The following is a 24,888-nucleotide window of genomic DNA, read 5'->3' as shown; positions in this document are numbered from 1 at the left end:
TGTAAAAGTTACAACTATTTGCGTGTGCGCGTGAGTGAGCTCTTCTTTGCTTTTAATCTTTTGGCGCGATATATTTAAGTTGGAACGCAAACGACGACAGCGCGTTCGCCTCTTTTAACTCTGCGCCAGTCAGACAAGGATTTTACTTCAGGAAGGTCTGGAGTTGTGTTTGAGTAAGTTTGCTCTCGTTTGCATGTACCTGACAAAGCCCCAGCATATACTTAGTTTCCAGCTAACTTCGCAAACCGTGTGAAATCCCGAATGTGAACTGTAAATCAATTGGTCAGAATAAACTGTTAAACAAACACAAGAAACAGTCGGACAGGAAGCAATCGCAGGAGCAGGCTCATGTGTGCAGCAGTTACAGAGCGCACACACACAACTGGAGACCAGTTACAGTCAACGAACAATCGCAGGCAGGAGCAGTCACAGGCGGAGAGAAACGATGCGGTCAGAGACATGGAGCAGTAACATGTAAGGGAGGGGTCGCCTGCAGGAGGCAGTCGAATTCGGAGAGCTGCTGCAGGCACGCGGTACTCACAGGCAGGGCTGGCGCAGGCAGGGGCTTCACTCGAGGAGGCTGCGGGGACCAGTGGAGGGGGGAGGAGAAATGCGACACGGCGGGAAGGGGAGGGACAACCAAAGAAGACGGAGACCCCAAAGACAGGCAGGGACAGGCAGCGTGGGAACCGGGAACGGAGGAGAGAGGCAAGGAAAATGTTTAAATTGAGGGACAAAGGTAGAAGGTGGGGGCACTTGGGAGAAATATTGTAAAGCTCGAGGAAAAAGAATACAGGAAGGGAATACCTGAAAGGAGAGAGACAAACGGAAACAAGCCTTTCACCGTAACACGGCGGGCAGGGGAGGGGGCGGAGAGGTGCGACACGGCAGGCAGGCAGGGGAGGAGAGTAGGAGGAGGAGGGGGGAGGAGAGTAGGGGAGGCACGGCCTAGCGGCAGGCAGGCAGGGGAGGAGAGGAGGAGGGGGGAGGAGAGTAGGGGAGGCACGGCCTAGCAGCCGTGCAATCAAGTAGTGAGGGGGCGGAGCTGGGGGAGGCTGTGAGAGAGAGTATGCGGCTGGGGGCATGTGCACGCGCATTTAAGCTCAATGCGCATGCGCATTGAGCTTAAATTTCTCGTGCACTGCAAGGAATCGCCACGATTCCTTGCAGTGTGGATAAAGAGCGGATAAGTGCCAATACTCTCGCCTTGCTCGATGCGCATGCGCATCGACAGGCGAGACCTAATAAACAACCCGGGAACCCATACATTTGGGTCAAGGTGTGGCAGAGGAAAGGGGCGCAGTCACGAGGGGCAGAGCTTGCAAGGCAGAGTCTGACAATCAACTTATATATTTACGAAAAAAATATTCTGCGAAGAAATTGGCAACAAGAAAAATTGTGACAGCAAATCCCTTCTAGCCTACTTAATTGATCACAAAGACGCAGAATTTTAAAATATCTTACAGGGGTAAGACATCTGCAGTAGAGATATTTGTGTGTCCAGCAATTTTGATAGTATTATAATATTAGCAAAATAACTCTAGTGGTTAATGAGGTTCTGGGAGAGTTACGTGTTTTGTTCAGTCACATTTATGACAAAGTATCAGAGAGGGTTAATGAGCCTGCTGCAAAGCATGTCAAGTAACTTGCAGACCAAAGATTTGTACATTAAGTTGATAGGTGAGTGGGCTACTTATTTTGACACCGAGATCATTTTGTTACTTCGTCACTCTGTTATTCTAATATTAGAAAGAAGGGTTCCTTTGGGAAGTAATAACGTTTTCTTAGTACAGACAACCCTATTCACTATGTTACGTTTTATATCCTGACTTTGCATTTTTCCCACCCATTCACTCAACATTTAAAATATGCAGGTATGGACAAAATTGTATTCCTACACACACTCATTGTCCTAAGTAAAATTTACTGTACGCTGATTTACATACTTGTCCTTGGGTCAAGTTTGCGCTACATAAAACCCTAAAAATAAATATGATTTATTGTGTCTCTGTGTGTGATTTAAAGCACTCTGACACTCTACACCAGGATGAGTAGCACTATAAAATAATAAATAAAAAATACATTTTGTAGGTGTCATCTAAATTATTATTTGTGTAATCACTCGCACACACAGATAAATCTTCCATTTTTGCAGTGCATGCACATCTCTTTCATAGGGGGTTGAACAAAGTCAAAAACATGCCTACAAGTCATAGTTTCCTTAAAGTACTTGTCAAGGGATAAACTGTGCGCCTTTTGTTTCCTTCCATTGCCTTGTCATCTAGGTGCTAATCTCCAGATGGTTCCCAGCCAAGAGGATACCTGAACAAAAGAAGGGTTGTGGCCCTTTAAATCAGGCCTTTGTATTGGGCCCGGCTAGAAGTAAAGGTAATAAAGCCGCCTCGTGCTGTGTGCAGGCTGCAGCGCCGAAAGGAATGCAGACAACGTGCGGCGCGGCCGAGAATGTCCCGGGGTCGGGAATGACACCAGGACAAATTCAGCTTCTTTCCCGGAGTTGGCTGGACCCCAGGTCCCAGGACTCGACAGGATCCCCCTACTTTCCAGCATGGATGGTACGTGCTAAACTTCAATGGCCGAGCCCACTGCAAAGACAGGGGCTGTTGCACATTTTGACAACATGGTTTATACAACTCGGTTCTAAAGTCTGGGTAAAAATTTGCACGAGCAGTTGCAAAGGACTCGCTGAACCCACCTGATTTCACAAGTGGAGAAAAAAAATCTATTGGAAACGCACTGGTAAAACGACCTTTCACACAGAGAGGGGCATGCTGCGCACTGGTTTCAGCCTACTCCTCTCAAATAGTATTAACATACAAATAATTTAGGAGAGAACTACTCCAGCATTATTAAAGTGCGATAACGAGTGAGGTGACCATGGCTGATTCTGAACACACTTACATTTCACCTCTATTTCAAAGTCTTCCTCCGATACCTGCATTTTTTTAAGAGGCAATGGCATGTTTGTAGGAGGGGGGGGGGGGGGGGCATTAGCGGTGCCGGTGCTCCACCTGTAAATGCCCCTTTGTGCCTCACCACAGGCGACAGTCGCAGCCACCAAAAACTTACACAGCTCTCTGCCGGAGTGTAGCGACGTTGTTACATTTTGCGTTTCATTTACCCTTGCATTCCCTAACAGCATTTGCTTTATTCCTGATGCTTTGTTTGTGTAGTTCTTCATGCAAAGTATTGCTCATGTACAGCGAGCAGTGTGAAAACAACAGCTCTTATGTGGCTGTGCGAGTCCTGTGGGCTAGGACTGGGAGTCGCGGAGTTCAGGCTAAAGGCAGGGCAGACGTCTCGCAGTGCCTGTCAGTGAGATAGAAGGGAGTTTTGAACACATGCTCCTCCATTCATTGGCCTCTCTGTACATTGCACATAGAAATGGCATAGTGCGGCAATTGTAATTGTGATTATCAGGGCTTTAAGTGGGTTGACAAATGGGGGTGTCTCTCAAGGGGGCGTGCCCGCCTAATTAAGGGCGTGGATTAAAAACACACGAGCTAAAAATCTGTGATTAGCACAGTGTGCCGCCTGACTAATATTTTGCTGCTTCTGCATCCAGATATATAATATAACTTGTAACATTACACCTATAACAAGCCAGGACTGTGGACATTGTCAATGGCTGTTAGTAGTATAAGATGAAACGAGAGGGAAAGAAGAGATGGCGAGGCAGAGGGAAGGGGAGAGAATGAGGTGAAGTAAGAGGGATAGGGAGAGACAAAAGGAAGACAGACTGCAACAAACAAGACGGAGGGCATTGCTGTGGGGAGGGGGGGGAGGAGAAGTGCGACACGGCCGCAGCAGGGGGCGGAGCGGGGAGAGAAATGTAATTGACACGGCCGGCCGGTCGTGAAACTGAAAGCATGGCCGGCCGGCCGTGAAAGCCTTTGATGCGGCAGGGGGAAATGCGAGACGGCGGGAAGGGGGCGGAGCGGGTAAACAAAGACGGACATGCACGCGCCCGTGACTTTTAAGGTCAATGCGCATGCGCATAAGCTTAATGCGCATTGACCTTAAAAGTCACGGGCACTGCAAGGAATCGCCACGATTCCTTGCAGTGCAGATAAAGAGTGGATAACTCGCAATACTCTCGCCTTGCTCGATGCGCATGCGCATCGACAGGCGAGACCTAAAAATGTCTACAGGCCCAAGAATAGATGGCGGAATGTACATCATATGAACACAGAACAGAATCAAAATGCAAATATAGAAAAACATGTTCTCCTTAAAGGTAAAGTAAAATGAACAGCACTGACCAAAATGAGAAAGCACCACTATGTACAATTCTGTACTATCCGCCAGGCAGTAAAATGATAAAGGCTTTAATTGGATATCCTTTTAAAGGCAGCTTTCTGCCCAGACACTCAGAGTGGAGGATAACAGCACTTACAACTTCAGCCTGGACAAACTGTCAAGGTCTCCTGAGTGGGGGATATGCGGCTAGAAGTCTTGGCGTTCATCAATCTTTAATTTGTAGTCTTCCTTAAGTAAGAAATGTGTATGGCCTATTGCATTCTTAAATGGAATATACATTGTTGCTAAACAGCATTGGAGCAGCAGAAGGCAAGGTCCTAAACACTGTATCACACTCCTAACTTCAAAGGCCTGGTACTCAATGAGAAAGGAATGAAGTCTCACAATTTCAACAGCTGCCGTAGCTAGCCTTCTAAATAATCCAATCACAAATCTAACTTTGCCCAAGACCTCCTTCAAGATGGTCGCAGAACAGGGTTTTCAATTTAGAATGTCGCTTCGCAATGGAAAATGTGAGCCCAATAGGACCATCTGCTGTGGCTTAATGTAGTCCAGAGATACCGCTGAAAACAGTTGGGCCATGATGGTGTATTATGTGGTTGCAAAATGCAGCTCTACACCCAATTGGAACACAGATCAAAAGTTACAAACCACCAAAAAGCAGGGTGGATAGGTGAGGTGATTAGGCTAAAGAGCACTGATCTGCAATGATAGAGCGTATAGGAAGGTTGGGGTAGGGAACATTAGAACTGACAAGAGCTTTGGTCTTTACCATCGTTTTTGAGGCAGAGGGAGAGCAGAAAAAGGGACCTACCAAAAGATGAAGTAATGCGGCCCAAAAAATATGTAATGCAAGAATGACAGGAGAGTCAAAAAAAGTAGCAAGAGCAGACCACTTGAAGGATGAGCTGAGAAATGACCAATGGTTATGAAGTGAGGAACAGACAGGGAGCCTTACACATGGCTGATGTGAAGTAGGCTGAAAGCAACACTGTTCAGAAGAGGGGATTTGCAAGCAAAATCCTCTGACAGACTAGGCTTTAGAGAGCAGTTTACACTAACATTAGGACTTAAGATATATTTAATAGGCCTGGGCGTAGCTCTGAGTTTTTCTGCAGAATTCTGTGGAGTTGCTGGAAACCTATGCGAGGTTCTGTGGAGTTCCAGGAGCATGCAGTGTTTGAGAGAGCTGGGGCATGTGGCCCCAGCAGAGAAGTATCCCTAAACAGTGGAGAATCTGGTCCAGGTCAAACAGGTCTACAGTTGCCCAACATTGCGTGCTCGGATAGTAGGGTGGATGTGTGCGCACTGAGGTGTGCTGTGCAGCGCAGCTCCTTGGCGACACTGCGAACCACTGGTCCCCAGGAAGTTGTGTATGCCTCTAGCCTCGGCCTCTCATCTGTGCTCTCCATCCGAGATCACTGCCACAGGCAATTCCTAGCCGAGCTGCATGCCACTCCCAATGGGGTTTTGACACCATACCCTGCCAGCTCCCTGATCTGGTCTTCCCTGGGTAGAGCACATACTCAGTCTTCAGCCTACTGCTGCCATTGTCATAGTACTTGTGATCTCACAAGACTGAAGGCGTTAGTTGGTGATGACTCAGTCAAGACTTGGGAGACATGAGACCGCTCCAGTCTGCAACCAGCTCAGACTGATAGTCGTTCTACTTAAATTCACAGGAAAGATGCATGAGCAAGAGAGTACCACATTGCACTTTTTAAATTTGGTGGGCAGTAAGCTCTGCTATGTGACGTGGCAGTAAGCTCTGCTATGTGACGTGGCAGTAAGCTCTGCTATGTGACGTAGCAGAGCTTTTTTATGAACTAAATGCCCCAAGCAGATCGCTGTGAGCCAAACTCTGAAAACACTGCTTACAGAGCCCACCGCCCAGCCTTAATATTTAAAATTGAACTACTTTCCTTTAGCACAGCTTCAGCACTTGAATAAAACATGTGCGATTCCAGGCAAATCACTTAATTTGTACCCAACATTTCAAGAGAACCCCATGTAATTTACAGAGGAGTCATTTCTAGTTAATTTACACGGTCTTGCAATCACTAAACACCCATTACCTCCGACCCTTGATATTCATGCGGAGCTCAGATGTTTGAGGTAGATCTGCGCTTCCCAAACACAAGTATATAGATAGGCTAGTCAATGCATTAAACCACAATTACCATGATATACCTAGTAAAAAACACCGCTTTGTTACAGCACACTCCTATTCCAACAAAGAACTCCACAAACTCCTTCAAAATTAACAGCACAAATAAATGGTTACTTTAGGAGGCATTTTTGCACAGGTTACGCAAGACATTAGTTAAGTGTTTAAATATCGGAGGCATTTAAGTGCAAGCAAAACAATTTTGGGGAAGCCAAGGCAGCAAATCCCTACCCCTAACGGGCAAAATCCTAGTCATCCATACATGGCTGTCTTCTAAGGAGGCACAACCTGAACAGGAAGAAAAATGGCATAACTCATACAACGTATAGAAGACAAACAGGTTAAAATCACCTTTTAACTTCTAATTTAAACAGAAAGGCCATATCTGGTGTCCCACAAATCAGCCTGGCACTGCACAAACCAAAATCTGAACAAGTCTGATGCTCAACAGATTTATCACGTTTATTATGGACAAGTGATTAATGGTGGAGAGGCCACGCCCATTTCCTCATTGGCTTAACAAGAAACTGAAGATAAATGTTTCATACACATTTTACAATTTTTTCCTTCCTCTCAATTTCATTTCCTTGTAAACAAAACAAAGTTTGCTGCATTTTTTACCGCTGTTCGCCATCAAATCAAAAAAAGAAATCCAAACTTAATTTGTAACCAGCACTAGAAAAGAAAGAAAAAAGGCATAAAGGACTACCTAAGGAGCAACGGAATCACTGGAAAAGGGAGCTGTTGAGGGAGAGGGAGTGCCAGAAGGGATTTAAAAGGATGGGAGAAGACTTCTGAACCAAAACACAAGGTTAGGAGAATAAAGAAAATCTTGAAACGCCACAGAAACCAACCCAGCCGGGTCACATCCAAGTCACCATGCTTTTCTTCCACCACTCGAGATTAGAGGGGGAGGGTTTAAAAAAAATTCCCCCCCCTCCCCCTCTGACAACGGTCTTGAATTTCAGCGTTGATTGCAGTTGTCCAAATCAATCAATGCTTGTGGTCCAAGTGCAAATGTCGAAAGAAATGTTGGGAAGAAGAGAGGGGAGGAGTTAAAACAAAATGAGGCATCTGCCAGATGTGGCTATTAAAATCCAAAAAACAGTAAAAAGACACAGAACGTAAGCTTGTCAATGGTTCATAAATCACAACCAAAGTCGAAAAGTGAACACCTTTCTATCGTGACGAGTTTTATCCTTTCAGTCCAATGTCTCTTGCAAAGTTCGATTTGTGTTTTTAAGTTTTAAAGTCTGTTTTAACTGCGAGTTTAATAAGGTCTTTCAGTTCTGTTTTAACTGCAAGTTTTTAATAAGGTCTTTCAGTTCATGAAATTAAGCAGAAAGAAGAGCGTGTCCTATTTCTTCCGCGGGTAACCGATTCATTGAGGCTTCCCGGGTGTCAAGAAGAGGCAGTCTCTGCAGCGAGCAGTTTCTTTTTTTCTTTTCATTTGGACACTGCCTCAGCGCTTCTGCAGAAGAAAAAATAAATAAAATCGACACTTAAGTATATAGCATCTGCAACTTTATTCAAGTCCACATTCAAAACCATCAACAGAAGTGTATAAGAGCAAGACTGCTAAAAAGAGCTCACAACCAGCCTCAAATGCTTAATGAACAGATTATATAGATAAAATGAGATCCTAGAACAAATGCAATAATAAAACTAATTCCACACAGGTTGCGGGGAACTTTGAGAGGAAAACAAGTGTAGCAAAGCACGTTAGACCAAGGAGAGTTGACGGTTCAGAACATTACTGTAAAGGAATGTTAGGCAACCAAATATCTTTATTAAACCCATCTTCCTATTTGGTCATTTATTTTCAAAGGACTTGTACGTGACGCTCAACTGTCTTAGCGGGTAAAGCCATTAAGTTAATTAAAGCAATTGTAGCGCTCTACCCTAGCAAAGTACCATTCTACAAGTGAAAGGGCCAGCAGGATTTTTATTTACATAGACAGCACACGAATCATACATCCTGCCTACTATAAACACAGAAAATATGGGCTCTGCTTTACACATTCACTTACACAAGCCCTAGGTAAGAGTCCAATCATAAAGCACGGTAGCAGCAGGGACCGCCTTTTACATTACTTTACATACTGGGCTTGACTATCGTTTTAGTAAAGCAAGTAGTAAATAGAGGCTAAAGCTAGTCTTTCATGCTAAGGACTTGAGCAGACCAGCTAGACCGGAAACCCTGCATACCACCCCAAGAGCACCAAACTTCATTTTTGGTATAAATTAGACATACACCACTTACCTAACTGATTCTTTCAGCGCTCTAATTCTTTAACACCTAGAAGGGAAAAATACAAAAAGAATTAGTGTAAAGTGTTAAAAGCCCACAGTAGCCCGAGTTTTGTAACAAATAGTTTCATAATGTTAAAACAATTCAGGTAATCATTTAATGAATGGGCCAAAACCCCATTCATCACTACTGAAATGTACTTATAGCCTTATTATGACTTCGGTGGTCTTCCAATTGGACCGCCATGGTGATTGTCCCACTGGAAGACCGCCAGAGTGAGACCTGCCGTCAGATTAGGAGTTTAATCAAGGGTGGGCAGTGCAGAGGCAGTCTCACAGGGTTGGCTGCGCTAGGCTCATAGGAGCGCCATAACAGCATAGTGCCGATGTGAAAGTGGCTGCAGCAGCACGTTTCTCCAAGCTGTGGCATGCACCATGTTGTGTATGCTACACCGTGCAGGAACATGTGTGCAGTTTCCAGGGGGTACAATACCCCACACCCCAAGGCAAAAATGTGGCTGGGAGGCTTGCAAGGACCCCCTAACCTGCTTCTCCACCACGCTTTTCATGGTGGGGTTCCCACCATGAAAAGGGCAGTGGTTATGCAGGTCGTAATGCTAGGCACCGCCTGCATATTCAGGCCATTTGAAGACCGCCACTGCAGCGGGATCCTTCATCCAGCAAGGGAGGTGGTCCCGTGGCAGTCCCACTGCCACGCAATACACTGCTGGCAGACTGCCATAGCGAGTACGGCGCTCCCAAGACTGCCGTACTCTTAATAAGGCCCTTAATGTCCATTTGGTTGAACACTGTTCAACTCACTGAGGAAGGAAAACGAGATTAAGTCATTTACTAGGTGATAGAATGGAGAATTAAATAAAAACAAAGCAGGGGCTCCAATTGCTTTGTTAAAATATTATCACCCTTGGTGGGGTATGAAGTGGTGCATAAATGTAGCAATACAGAGCTAAGTAGGCAAGAGCATAACAGAAATTCAACCAGGAAAGTCAAACCTGCAATCTGAAATCTTTTAGCGGTCTAAAAAGGCAACAAAAAAGCGGGTGAACCTAAAGGGCCTCAGCTCAACCATACTTCAGGGAAAGCAAGGATTTCAAACCTGATTTTGAAGTCACTTCTAAATGTAATACATCTGAATGTGTAGTTACAGCTGTTTGTGTCCAAGTTGAAGACTAGTTGTCAACACGAAACTGATTAACAATGGAAACCAAACTATGCTGGTTATAGCATTTGGCATAAAACACACTAAAGCACCATACGCTGAAACAAGCCGGATTCAAAACTCACCAGAAGGAAACAGTCACAGCACTTATTACTGAGTCATGCTACCATTGATCATTTTTACTTTTCAGTGAATCAATGGTAAAGTAGGACAAATCATTTGTTCGATCACAAAGAGCATTTTCGTGCATTATGGTACAGTTACCAGTAGAGTTCGACGAGGGCTACTTCACATGGTTCTAAATCTTATAGCTGTGTCATTCCGTTACCTAACAGAGTAGGGCCAAGGTTGAAGATAAAAAAACTCAAACCAAAACTGAAAAAAATACTAAATTTCCAACACATCAGGAATAACCAATAGACTGGGATATGCAAAGTGGATCGAACCTTTATTAACATTTCAAAACACCTAATTGCTGACATGCTTTTTTCCTACGTATATTAATGGTACTCAGTTTGTGGACTTGATTCAACGTTCTAGCTTGTAGATTAGAGCAGAGATCTGTAGTAACCATTAACTCACTGAACTCTTTCCAGCACATTTCAGTACTGGAACAGTTTTAACAATATCAGATGATAACCTTAAAAAAAAAGTCTTCCCACTCACAGGATACATTAGATACACTGAATTAATGACTGACAAAAATAGGATTTCTAGTTCAATTTTTCGGATTCGAGAACCCAAAAGATGAGTAAGCACACCAAATGAAGGGATGTGCACATAGGAATTTTAACAGAAACTAGGACACACAAAGCAAGGTAAGCTGAACTGCTAGTTTGTTAAAGTCGGGAGCAGTCAGGGAAACTACCATATGCAGCCATATGCAGAAGTGGCATGTGAGCACCACTTGGAAACTGCGAGCAGTTCACCAATCAAGCAGTACTGAAATGGACACCAATTTGCATTCAGTTTGCATTTATTCTTTGGTATTCACCAGAAATTTACAATCTTCCACTCCATTTCCATTTCAGATGTGTGTGGGAGAACAAATGCAAAAATACAAGAGATGTATTTGCAACTCCAAAAATACCATCTGTGAAGCAGTCACATCTGCAAATGTTACGAAATGTGGGTACTTTGCCTTTTCAAGAGGACAGACATTTCCGAAAGAGCCTGAGACAATGTTTAAAAGGTACAGGAAGGAAATAGAACTTGGGCGTTAAGGAAGAGCATTCAAGATACGCACAGACCAAAACCGAAAATTGATAGCATCCCAAACAAATAAGATCGTACGCAAATGGGCTGATGAATACTATTCGATTTGCATCATAAAAGACAAAATACATAAAAAAACAGTTCATACGATTTTACATACAAGATAATAAATACGTTACATTTTAAAACCATGTTAAAAAAAGTATTACATTTAGACAATGATGTACAAAGGACCCCTGACTACATAAGAGCAATACTAAGTTGCAACTAAAAACTCATAAAAACGTATACAATGGGAACTTTATTTACCAATGTTGCGAATGCGGATTGACCAAGCCCAACTCACGAATTTTGCTACACCAATGGTGATAGGGGCAGAAGTATCAGTTTTTAGAATCCTAGTCGCTGCAACAGCAGATCTAGTATCTAATAAGCGGCAAACTGGTAAAAGCCATACTTTTCTGGGTAACGAGTACATAGGGCAGCAGAAGAAAAAGTGTTCAATATTCTCTACTGCTGTTACACAGAAAGGACACTTATCGCTGCCACCAGTCGACCAGGAGTGCGTAAGCCCCCGCACGGGTAACGAGCCTACTCTTAATTGATGATACAGTTTACGATCATTTGGCTTGGTTATTAAGTCCGAGTAGGCTTCGTATTTAGGGACATCCTTAACAACCAAAAATTCCAGTGACATGGTAGGACCAACAACCATTGTAGATCTCCTACTAATGTAATCTGCTGGGATTCAAGGCAAGGATGCAACTGCGAACACAGACTAGATAGAGCTTGTGTATATAAAATTGGTAATCGATAGAGCTTTAAAAGAAACTGTTTAATAGGCAACCAATAGGGAAAACACAAAAGGCGCAGAAGAAATCAGTGGGTGCTTGCGCAGAGGTGAATGAAGTAATGTTGTTTTGTAACGCGCTCAATTACTGCCGGAGTATCCTGGCACGAAGATGAAGAAACAGATTAAACAGCCAACACTACAAAGAATGAAAGCTAGAAGGCCAGCCGAAACAGATGGGTTTTCAGCGCTTTTTTAAAAGAACCAAAATTCAAGGTAGCTCGCAGGGATAGAGGAAGCTCATTCCAGGCCGATTCAACCTTAACCGCCACTGATTGCCCTCCCAGCCGGGTACGGCGGAACCGAGGAACCTGCAGCAGATGTTGAGCGGCAGAGCGCAGGGATAGATTGGGAGAGTAGCGACTAAATCGTTTTATCAAGTAGGCGGGTCCTTGCCCATTGATAGCTTTATGAGCCAGTGTCAACATTTTAAAAGTAATCCTTTGAGGTACTGGCAACTAGTGCAGACTCTGCAGATGATTCCTTACTCTAACCCGGCTGGAAATATTACCCAGCAGTCTGGCGGTCGCGTTTTGGATCACCTGGAGACGCCTCACCATGTAAGCCGGGGTGCCACTCAGCAGAGCGTTGGCATAGTCGAGCCGCGAGAGAATTAGAGCTCTCCCTACTGACTCTTGCTGAGGCAGGACGATAAGGGAAAAACTTCCGAAGTGCTTTAAGAGTCCAGAAGCAGCCTCCAGTCAGCTTCTTGATATGCCCCTCAAACCGGGGGTCTTCCCCAAACCAGACACCCAAGTTCTTAGCTAGGACATTAACTGAACAGGGCATCGGGAAACCAACCGGCCAAAGTGATTCTCTGAAGTTAATGGGGAATTGACCGTAGAGCAGAATTTCAGTCTTATCCTCATTGCACTTCAATTGTGCGGAAGCTAACCAATTGAAAACTGAGGATAGACAGGTCTGAATCCGCTCTGTATCTAAGACAGCGCTGGGCCAGGTGAACAACAGCTGCGTGTCATCGGCATAGGCGATAATTTTGGCCCCCAGTTGTTCGGCTAGCTCTATCAGGGGGTCAAATAAACATTAAAAAGCAGAGGGCTCAAAGTGGAACCCTGAGGGACCCCAGTCGTGAGAGGCTTAGCCAAGGATGAAAAATGAGGGAGCCAGACCTGCTGGGATCTAGACGAGAGAAAGGAGCTCAGCCAGTCCAGGGCAAGGCCGGAGACCCCAATATCAGCAAGCCAAGCGAGAAGGCGTTGGTGAGGCACCGTGTTGAACACGGCAGATAGGTCCAATAAAATTAAAGCCGCTCTGCCGCCACAGTCCAGACACTCCCTAACCGCCTCAGAGATCTCCACCAGAGCAGACTCCGTGCTGTGAGCAGCAAGGAACCCCGATGAGCCGGGTGAAGAGCCCCAGATTCCACAAACTCGTTAAGCTGCCGAAAAGCCAATTTCTCGCCAATTTTTGCCGGAGCAGAGAAATTGGCCGGTAATTGGCCAGCACAGCAGGGTCAGCTCCAGCCTTTTTCAGCAAGGGCAGGAGCTTAGCCTGTTTCCACTCAGCAGGCACTATGGCTGATTTAAATGCAACGTCGACGATATGCGTCACTTCCTGCAACACCACTTAAGCTACACATGCCAACACCCTCGCTGGACACGGTTCAGATGGAGATCCTGTTTTTAAGGATTTAATCACAGCCAGCGTGTCAGTAGCTTTGGGAGGAGAAAGCTCCACCATCCTGGAAGATGAACACCATAGAGGGGAGAGGTGGGGAATGCCATCCGAAAAGTTGCTGGAGCTAAAACTGGACTGAATAGCAGCTATTTTTTGATCGATAAACACGGACAAGCTCTCACACCATGCCCCTAAAGCTGGAACCGTCCGCTGTTCAGCACAGGGGGAAAGAAAACTATTAACAATCGCAAAGATCTCGCGACTGCTATTGTTAGCCCTTTCAATCCGGTTGGCAAAATATTCGCCCTTCGCTGTTTTAATGCCGGCATAGTAGATTCTCTGCTCCCCCCGTAAAGCAGCCTTAGCTAGGGGGCAATAGGTTTGACGCCAGGCCCGTTCTAGCTTTTTACAGGCCAGCTTATGAATGCGCAGCTCAGGGGAGAACCAAGGTTTAGAAGGGGTGGAGCGAACTCTACCACTGCTCCCACCTTTAGATGACGCAGTCACCCCCGCTACCACCCATTCTCTAAAGTTCAACACCGCTTTGGCAAGATCAGTGCCTAACACGGGCCTACACTCATTCAGGGTGGCACCCAAAGTCTCTATGTTAATTTTCTTGGCACAAACGGTTTTGGCCCCCCTAGTGGTAGTTTTCTGAGCTGACCACGCAAATCTGATCAGCTGATGATCCGACCACGTCAAAACTTGAGGGGCTTCCACCTGGAGGGGAAAGTTTGAACAAATCACATCCAAAGTGTGACCCCCTGAGTGCGTAGGTAAAGAGACCCATTGGGAGAGATGTGCCAGGTCGAAGAAATCACACAGAGCTTTACATTCCGGGAGATATGCTACCTCAGCATGAATATTAAAATCACCCAGCAATAAGAAATGCGGGAATCAGAGCTCGAAGTACCATAGACTCAAGCAGTGCTACCAGAAACGATACTGCCGGTCCTGGAGGCCGATAGATTAACGTACCCCCCAAAGTAAGATGAGGAGAGAGGACCAGGGAAAAGTTCATCACTTCCCCAACTCCTAATTCTTCTGAGGGCTCAACTTGAAGGGTCAAAGAGTCTTTCAGGATGATTGCCAAACCCCCCCCTCTTCCCAGAACTCTATCTCCTATATATTTTGTAACCTCGGGGGGCGGCTAACTCAACATCCGGAGCACTGGCATTATTAAGCCAGGTTTCGGTCACAAACAGAATGTCGAGAAAGCCGTCAGCGAGGAGTTCATATATATCCGAAGCGTGCTTGCTCAATGAACGAGCATTAACCAAAGCCGCCGAGATTGAGTGGGAAGCCTTCGCAGGCGGAGATTGGTCAATCAATGTTTTAACACAGCAAAAGCCACAGGTCGAGCAGGGGTTAAACATAATAGAGTTCTCCTCCCCCCCCCCTGCACCAAGGCATCTCAAGGAACGCAGAGAGCACAGCTGCTCGCGAGTATAGGAGATCGCAGTATTGTGGACGGTTTGAGACTGTGGGGCAGCGTGTCCTGCGTCCGCCACGGCAGAGGCACGGACGGGTGCAGACGGGCTGACCTTTGGCTTACCTAAGTCGCGCCCGCCACGCGTGACCGCTGCGCGTCAGAAAGGGCATGGTGTTTTTATAGGAGCACGTCCCTCCCCCAGCTAGCCGGCTGCCACAGGTTCAGCCGGGGAGAGGACTACTAGCAAGATGGCCGCCCGCCCTCCACACAAACTGCACAACAGCCGCGGTGGACCGGGGCAGGGAAGGCTCACCTCACAGAATATATCAGGTAGGTCAGAACACCCCCCAAAAGATTAAAATCGAGTTTTTAGATGACCGCAGCAAAAGGTACACAGACTCGAGAGGCGAGTCTAAAATGTGCAGAGGTGCAAACATTTATAAATATAACAATTCAATCGGCAAGTGTTTTAAAATATTAAAAGATTGCAAGGGAATGACCACAAAGAAAAGCGGGTCAGCATGGGAGCTGCCACCACCCACTCTCATGTCAACAGTGCCCTCACTTTAAGGGGACAACTGTTGTGGAGAGGATGTAGCCAATGGCTGGAGCGGTCGGCTTTGAAGCTGGGGAACTGGGTTTAAGCTTCTGCAGCGATGCTCAACATTCTGTCATTCTGGGTAAATAACTTAATCTCCCCCATGCCTAAAAAAAAGTATGCAACTCGTGCTTATGTAACGTGCTGATCCTTTCGGGTCGTGTTTGCACCTTATTTAAAACTATTAAAACCTGTATGGCTTGGAGGGCCGCCATTACGAGGGAAGACCAAACCCATTGATTTTTACTCTGATTTGCGCCAACTCATTTTTGAGTACAACCACTGTTGCCAGACTTCCATACCCTCTTCCTTCCTGATGCGCATAGGGGAGGATGTTCAGCCAACTACAATGTATTCATCGATTTGGAACACTGCGCAGTGTGATGAAAAGGGGTGCCTTGAAACTTGCCATGGGGTACAGTACCCTGTGATGCACTTAGACTGGAACACAAGTAGTAGTGTATTAGTTCTTTAATTGACATTCATAAGACATGTGCGCTCCAGATAATGGTGAGGATCCAAAAACAAGGACTATCACGCTGACGGCACATTAGTGGAGGGAAATACAACGGCTTCAGGTGGTGGGCAGGTGGCTTCAGATTAACTTGACAACATCTTGCAGCCGTAAGTTAGGAGACTAACTGGTGGCCATGGGATTGCTAAGGTATGATCACAGGAAGATGTCAGAGCAAGCGATAAAGTTCGAAACTGTGGTGGTGGGGAATTGTCCCAGAGTATCTTAAACAACTTGCAGCTGTGGCAGAGGATCTCCAACTGTTCGAAAGCAAAGTAGATGACAAAGAAGACTGTGCTAGGCACAACACCAGGGTCATTTAACTACATGAAAAGGCAGAAGGAAATTCAAAGGTGTCATCCTTTGAGGACTGGCTGCATGAGGCGGAGTTAGATGTCTAAGTTCTATGCTCTCAAACAAGCATATGGAGTGACAGTGCAACACCGTAGGGCCTGGCGTTATGCCATAGCCTTTGGTGACGAGACTGCTATATTTCAAGACAGGAACTATCTTTTCCAGCAGTCCAGTTCGGCTGAACCTTTTATAGTAGATCAGGCAAAAAGGTCTACATACCCAGACTATACCCTGCTAGTCCAGTACTAGCGTATGTTGCTTGTGGCTGTGAAGAAGCACTTATGAGAACTAAGCCTGCAATGTCTTGGTATTTTCGGCCATCCTGACTGTACAGGTAAGGGTTAAGTGGGGGCATTATTTTTCACCAATTTCCACTGAGGCATGGTACTGGATTAACCGCTAGGATGCTGGAGACCTGGATCACTATAAAGGGTCTCCCTAACCCACCAGTACATACCAGAAGCACAGGGAGGCAGAAGTCTACAAAATGGCATGCTGAGGAAAGAGCAATCGGTGGCAGCCACAGCGGCTCCTCTGCTAGAGTGCACACTTCTGGTGAAGCCTCGACCTCTGGACCAGAGTGTAAGAGATCGACACTGATCAGATGCTACCTGGAGTAACCTCCAACACTGAAGATTATATATTACAAGCCTCTATAAGCCGTCACTGGCAAAATACTTCTATTTGAACACTGGCGAGGTCTAGATTGGAAGATATCCTGTTCAAAAGAGGAGAGTGGGGGCTGCCGGCAACTTGCTGGCCACTTAAGTAGTCTGGGACTACAGATTTTTCCACACAGCACTTGCTTGCAAAATTTACATGACCTCCATGAACATGAGGCAATCATGTCTCCCCCCTCCCCCCATCGCTAGTGTGGACAGGTTACCTAGTCATCGCTGACCAGGGACAGTAACGTTGCAGAGAATTGGGTTTATCATTTTCGCTACAGGGTTCTTGATTGTGCCAAGATTTTGTCAGAGTGAGGACATGGAAAATTGAGCAGGACGCTAGTACTTTTTGGAGGGTGACAGAAAAAACAAGCACTGGCGTTGCCAATAGGTCTCGCAGTAGGAAAGTTGGAGCTATTGGTTTTGTAAATAACATTTTATATTTATATATTGTTATTGACAATGCCAATAACGATATATAAATATAAAATGTCATTTAGAAAACCAATAGCTCCAACTTTCCTACTGCGAGACCTATTGGCAACGCCAGTGCTTGTTGAACAGTTTTGCTCTTTTGTTGTTGGGTTCGCATCATGGAGGGTGGCACACGTTCGCACACAGTACTTAGAACTCATGTTTCAGTGTGTGGTAGGAGGTTTCTCGTGAGTTGCTAGGGCCAGGCAGGTCATGCTTGCAGCCCTGGTCGTCCCTTGCACTTTCTCTGGTATGCGTAACTTGCATTTCGCACAGGGCGATTCTGTGAAATCACTCTGTGGCCCCTCCACATTTTCCCAGCCTGCCAACATCATATGCACCAGCTCTGTTATGTGCAAACGTTCCTGCATGTTTAAGTAAACAGCTTTGCTGTTCGTGTAGTCGCTGTAGCCCGAGGCTTAGGAACTGCTTTTGTCAAGACCCTTTGCTAATGTTCTTCGAGGCCGAATGTGCCCTCGGTGGGGAGGGGGGTGCTTTGTTTTCAGGGTGTGAAGGGTGTGAAGCAGCAGGGGCCTGGGGGAAGCTGGCTGGGGAGGGGGAGGAGAAATGAGCAGATGTCCGTGAGGTGTGGGAGGAGTGCCTGATGCCGGATGGGGGCGGGAGAGCCTGGGAATGCGAGCGAGGGGAGGAGTAGCCCGAGGCTTAGGAAAGAGCAGGCTGCTAACTGCTTTTGTCAAGACCCTTTGCTAATGTTCTTCGAGGCCGAATGTGCCCTCGGTGGGGAGGGGGGTGCTTGGTTTTCAAACCTCCGCATTCAGTGCAGAAAGATTGTTATGAAGTGTGCAAAGTCTAGTGGTTTGTTTGCACAACATGGGAAGAAGGCATTTTGTGTTGTCAAGTGGCTTGGATAACGCGGCCTTTGACACCGTGATAAACCTGGCCCATGTGGCGTGTCTCCCGGGTGAACCTGTCCCTGCCTTACTCAAGGCCCAGGTAGGTGGTGTGCTTTCCCTGTGGTTAGTGATTGACATGTTTTTGGCACTTTTAAAGAGACAGTGCTGGGCTTTAGGAGTCAAGTACACACAATGATTGTTGGTACTTCAACTGGTTGGGCCACGCTTCTGAACATTCCCATTGGCGTTAAACTGAGACCCAGGGCGCTAATGGGTGGCCTCCAGCTAGCCAGTGTGTTCTCGTATGACCTTGGACCTGTGGATTGGCTTAGCACCGTTTCATTTCTGCCTCTGTGTCTTTAAACACTGTTCACGAGTTGGCCCATCCTGGCACGAGCCGTACCCCCGCTTTGGCGTCTGCCACAAATGTGTGTGAGCAGGGATCCCCTGTCAAGCGATTTATTAAAAAAAGAAAAATGCATGCAAAGTTCTATTTTGTACCCTTGTAAAACTATGTTGCCTCTTCTTAAACTTCAAACTTTAACATGCCGCCTGGAAGTGAGTGGGGGTTGTGGACGTAAGCGTACGTGACGTCTAACGTGGTTACGATAGGGCGCCATTTTGAACGGAAAGCCCTGCGGTGGCGGGAAAATTGGCGAAGTCCCGGGTCCGAGGAGGGGGCCCCGGTGAAGAGTAGAGGCGGCGGAGGGGGAATATGTTGGAGCGGGGTTTTCTCGTGGAGAGGATTTACGGAAAGGAAGAGCAGGTGAGTAAAGCTTTTTTGGGGGGAGTAAAGTAGAGGTATTACGCCGTTGCCTATTGTTAGTGTTGCCTTGTTTGTTAGAGTAGTTGTGTAAAGTGTAGGTAGCTTTTTAAGATTTGGATGAGGCAATGTGTGTGGTTGTTTATGATTTGTGTGTACATTTTTTGTGCGCTGACTGCGATACAGTTTGTGAGAACATGCTTTGTGAGTGTGTCTGCGAGTGTGTGAGATAGTGTGTGTGAGAGAGTGTTTTTAGTTGTGTTATGAATCTCCAGTATTAATTGGCGCACTGTGATAAGTAGTTTTGCTACTTACAGTTTGTGATGCTGTCTGTGTTGGAGTGTTACCTCCAGCTGGAGATGTTGTGGCTATGTTTTTCTTTGGCTTGTACACTGAAATTGAGTTTACATAAAAAATAGAGCGCCGTATTGGGGTAGACGGATAGATTATGTAGTGATTTTTAACAAACAAATAATCTAGCCTTCCCGGAGATTACATTGAAATACATGTTTATTTTTACTGCTATTGCACCATGTTGTTGGATATAGTTGTGAACGGTACAGAACATTATGCGGCTGTGCTATAAAGTGGTTTTTTTTAAAATATGTCTGAGCAAGATGCTGTTACAGTGCTACCGGCGCAAGTACGTGTTTTGTGAGTAAGTTAAAACAAGAACAAGTCGGGTTGAGGCGGGAGAGTGGGAGGGAAGAGCTGGAAAAGGCCAGGATCGGCAGTGCGGCATGGCTGTGATTGCGTGGAGAGAGAGGGGAGGTGCTGGTGTGGGAGGGGGAGGCTGTGATTGCGTGGAGAGAGAGGGGAGGTGCTGGTGTGGGAGGTGCTGGTGTGGGAGGGGGAGGCTGTGATTGCGTGGAAAGAGAGGGGAGGTGCTGGTGTGGGAGGGGGGAGGTGCTGGTGTGGGAGGGGGAGGCTGTGATTGCGTGGAGAGAGGGGAGGTGCTGGTGTGGGAGGGGGGAGTTGCTGGTGTGGGAGGAGTGCTGCTAGGGGAGGAGAAGCCTGATGCCGGATGGGGGCGGGAGAGGCTGGGCTTGCATGCGATGCGCGTGCATGTACACGGGCACTGCATGATAACCGCGGGGCTGAAAGCCCTTTGGTTTGAAGATGTTTTCGCCACATGAATTCTCGCTACGCTCGATGCGCTTGCGCGCATCGATAGGTCGCGAGACCTAAAAAACATATGTCTGCTGTAGAGGATGCCAGACCAAGACCCCCATTCCCAACTAACGTACCATTCACACACACTGAAAACCTATCCCCAATGATAGGCCATTACCCATGGAGTCATAGCAACCCATGGCCAAGCCAATGAATGAATTAGAAACAAATCCACCATGGCCCTTAAGGCAGCTTACCAATTGGGAGTCTACCAATGTATTCTACATGATCTGAAAGTGTGGTCTTCGGTACATTGGCATGACCATCAGAAAGGTTTTTACTGTATCAGAGCATAGTAACACTTTCAGATGCGAAGGAAAAAAACTAAATTGAAGCGGCATTACCTTATCATGGGACATTCCGAAAAAGCCTTGTGATTTGTAGTCAACAAGAGACCACAGGCAACTGAAAATCAGCTGTTCAATTACAAACCAAGGTGGATTTATAAACTCAGAATTTTAACCACGGGCCTTACCAGCATTCCTTGGCCCCTGGAAAAACATGGCTAAATGTCATCCATTGCACAGGTCACATACTGGCCCAACCTGACCCCCACAATCCTACTCACTAGGTGAACCACTAATACATGAAACCAAGATCACCAGGACCCATAATACATAGGGTCAGTGGAGCTGATCGTATATATAAAAATAAAAAAACATCCCAGTCGAAATGCAATAGAGACCACCCAGGGACCAAACTATTCCCAGTAATATTTAACCTATGGCACTACTTGCCCTCACAAAGTTACCAGTGGGCTTCTGAAAGCCATATATTTTTTGCAAATTTTAATTTATTTCTCGTCTGTGCAAGCTAAGACTACAAATCCCAGAATCCCAAGTGATGCACTGATCACCATCAGCCAAAAGGGACACCAGCCACTGTCTCAATACCACACGGCCAACCAGGCTCCTCCTTCCACAGATAAGACTTGCACGCGCAGACAGTTTGTTTGGTGGTGGTGGTGGTGGTCTTTGTGGGTAGGAACAAGAGGCAGGCATGACTCCTTGACGAAGTAAGGTGTGGCCCTGAAGCATGCAGATATTGAACCCGGACAGTTTACGTCCCGGTTATCTTCAAGTCATCTTCCCAAAAAAAGCACTGTCAATCTTCCTTGATGTAACAAGCATTTGCAATGCAATAGGTCTCACATTAATAAAGTCTATTGGCATTGCCAATAATAATGCAACACCAGTAGTTCAAACATTCAGCAATGCGAGACCTATTGCATTGCAAAGGTTTGTTGGAATATGGAGGGGTTGGAATGTGTTTAAGGAGGGCCATGGAACAGGTTGTGCTTCCTTTACAGACAGCTGACATACAGGAAGACTGCCTTTCACACTATGGTGATTAAGAGTGATCTGTTAATTCTGACAGGCCTGGTAATCTGGCAGTAGGCCCATTGGAATTCTGATTACAGTAAAAAAAAAATTAACGCCTAGGTGATCCAAATGGAAATTCACCTTCAGTTACCATGACCATTGCAAAGCCATGCCAACGGCTGCTAGTGCACTGCTAAAATGTAAAAAATAAAATAAGCGCCAAATTTCTTAAATGTATTTTATTTCATCTTTCATTAAGTGGGCTCTCGTCTGGGTCTACGCACCTTTGTTTTTAAGCATTGCGAGCATCATGCCGAGTGTTTTATGTCTTTGTGTTCCATGATTTGCACGATCACTCAAGACCAGTGTCTGACTTCAACATAACTCCTGGTGACATTACAATTGTACACATTTCCCTGTGTTATGTTTAGGTGCATCTTTATGGAATACCAACACAGATAGTTATCTTTACAGTGTGCAACAACCAAACTTGCCACATTAACTTTATAAAATAATTGCTAGTAACTGGTGCAAGGGTAGTGGAAAACAACCTATGGCATGCTGCTAAGGCTACTTAAAGAACCCAGGCTGGTAGCAGTACTTTCCTGTCCTAGGTAGGGTAACATTTTGAAGCTGCCACTACCACAACATACGCTGCCTTGCTCTGCTCAAGGTGTGCATAATATTTATGGGTGTTCGCATTGCTGACAGTGCTCTAGGCACAAATTCATTTCAACTTCCCAGATTATCCATCCTGATTGATCCCACTAACTTAAGCAACGGCAAAGAAATATCAAATATAGCATTCTATGCGAAGACGCTGCATGTTGACGTGTATGTTTGTAGATATGAAGTATTGCAAGACACTATTTGTTGGTGTTTAAGTTGTATTAACGGTGCTGTACGTGTGCTAGCAAAAAAGTACACGTGCAAATTTGTTTTTTGCAGTTCTGCAGATGAAATATGCGTGCAAGCGCTGTGTTTGTACGCATGGAGACATTATGCGTGTGTTGTGGGGAGCCAAGCAGCTTCGAGGACTAGTACTGTGATAGTATAATGTACTAAGTTACTGTAAACAATGATTCAGTGTGTGGCTTGCAGCATGCAAAAGCTTTGTGTTTGTGTTAAGCTGCAGTGCAGTTTTTTGTTGGCAGATGCAAACGTAAAGATTGGAAGGCAAGTGTGGTATTTAACAATATACAAGAGACGGTCAACATAGTATTATATGCAGAAACTTTCTTACGTGCATATGTTTTGGGATGAAAAGTATTGCAAGATGCGTGAATTGTTTTTTGTCCTTTAAGTTGTATCAGTGTTGTGTGCGTGCTAGGGAAATAGAAACAGGCGTGCTATTATGCTGCCAGCCATACATGTGCACATTTTCTGTTTTTGGAAGTTTTGCTGATTAAGCCGTACGCGTGCACAAGCAGGGCTCGATAATTCCACTCGACCTCTCGCATAGTCGAGCTAAATTTAACAAGGTCGAGCTGTTTTTGGTCCTACTCTCCCTTTCTGGCGAGTAGGAAAACAAACCAACTTTTGTCCTCTGTCTGAAAAGGGAACAAATGCGACAAGATAACAAGATTTAAAGGCATTTTTATTGCTCAAAGTTAATGAGCAATAAAGATGCCTTTAAATCTTGTTATTTTGTCACATTTGCTCTATTTGCTCCGCTTTCAGAGACGGAGGTCAAGTAGGTTGAAGTTCAGTCGAGGACATTTAAGGTACTAGTCCTGCAGGACTAGTACCTTTTTTTGATTGAGCCCTGACAAAGCCTTGTTTGTATGCATGGAGACATTATGCGCGTGTTGCGGGGAGCCGAGCAGCTTCAAGCGACTAGTTTTCAATAGTACAAACAATACGTTTTTGTAAACTATAATAAGCATGTGGCTTGTAGCATGCAAAAGCGTTGTACGTGTTAATTGCAATGTAGTTTTTTTGTTGGTGAATGCAAATGCGTTAAAACTGTGTTAAAGTATAGTGTTGGTTATAGCAGTGGCTTGGACTGTGTTAGCAATGTGAACGTTTTTAAAGTGTGAAGGTAGTTATTTTATCTACTGCGGCTAAGTTTAGCAATTAATTGTAAATTATAGTAAATAAGACAGCATGCGTAGTGCTTATTTTAACTTAAATGTTGTATCGCACAGGTTTATAATGAGTGCTAAAACTAAAAGATGTAAAAGTGGCTGATGGCACGTAGTGTATTGTTGGTAGAAGTGGTTAGGAGTATGTAGGATGAGAATGGTTAAAGCGTATGTAGTGTTTAAGAGATAAATTATAGTGTAGGAAGATGACAAAGTAGTGTAAGCTTTATGAAGGGTGAGGGGCATGAGAGGTGCACTCAAGAAGAGCTTAGTAAGAAATTGAAGGGCTCATTATGGAGATTGTTGCGTTATTGCTTGTGAGCGGCCCGTTAGATGTGGACAATGGAGGGCAAGTGTGGTTGCTGTGTGGTAGGCTATTAGTAGATAATATTAAGATCTATGTTGCGGGTGAGCTATAGTTGTAAGGTGTTTTAAGAGTTGGAAAAAAAATTTTAGTACGCAGTGGTAAGGTAACTGGCGAGGAAGGAACTTTGAAAAAACTTTGTGTGTAAGGAGAACTACTGTGCAAGTAAATGTGGTAGTAGGGATAAGAATAAATGGTACATGTAAGAGTTTGGGAAAATTGGGAAGCGTTTAGGTAAATGAGTAGGGAGAAGGAAGTAAAGGATAAGCAGGAAGAGCTTGTTGGTCGATTAGAAGGGTGGTTAAGAGTTTGGCAAGTTATTGTTAGTGAGGGGGGTGTATGTGGGCTGTTGGAGATTGTGCATGTAAAAAAATGGTTGGTGTATGGAGCGGGAAAAGGTAATATGTGAAAAGTAGTGGCCGCGAAGGCGTATTGTGTGGGTGAATGACAGAATGCATGTGAGCGAGTAAGGAACATGTGTGTTAATACGCTGGTAGCTGTACGTGTGCATTTTGTGTGTGTAAAGTTTTGTTGAGAACGCTAAATGTGTGAGGACATCATCTGCGTGTACAACACTATGTATGCATATATTGTGTGTTGCGAGTAGGTGAGAGCTTTAGAGGACTATTAGTGAAGCAGTGCAATAAACAGTAAGTATTTTAAACAATGTGTAATTTGCGGTATGCAAAGGGTTTGGGCTTGTTAATTTG

The 24,888-nt window shown here is 45.3% G+C and overlaps 1 protein-coding gene across 1 annotated transcript in view; it reads right to left on the bottom strand.

Moving 5' to 3' along the window:
- Positions 1 to 6,883: 6,883 nt before the first annotated feature.
- The window catches only part of YTHDF2 (YTH N6-methyladenosine RNA binding protein F2), a 99,103-nt gene continuing 81,098 nt past the window's right edge, over positions 6,884 to 24,888 (bottom strand). The window contains exons 5-6 of the mRNA XM_086957565.1: positions 8,709 to 8,744; positions 6,884 to 7,916 (exon numbers count right to left, since the gene is read on the bottom strand). Coding sequence (XP_086813691.1) covers positions 8,730 to 8,744 — 15 coding nt within the window. The 3' untranslated portion in view covers positions 6,884 to 7,916; positions 8,709 to 8,729. The remainder of the gene's footprint in view (positions 7,917 to 8,708; positions 8,745 to 24,888) is intronic.

This window comes from Lissotriton vulgaris, chromosome 2_1 (assembly GCF_964263255.1).
Source record: "Lissotriton vulgaris chromosome 2_1, aLisVul1.2, whole genome shotgun sequence".
Lineage (NCBI taxonomy): Eukaryota > Metazoa > Chordata > Amphibia > Caudata > Salamandridae > Lissotriton > Lissotriton vulgaris.
This window is presented reverse-complemented; position numbering and strand designations above follow the sequence as displayed.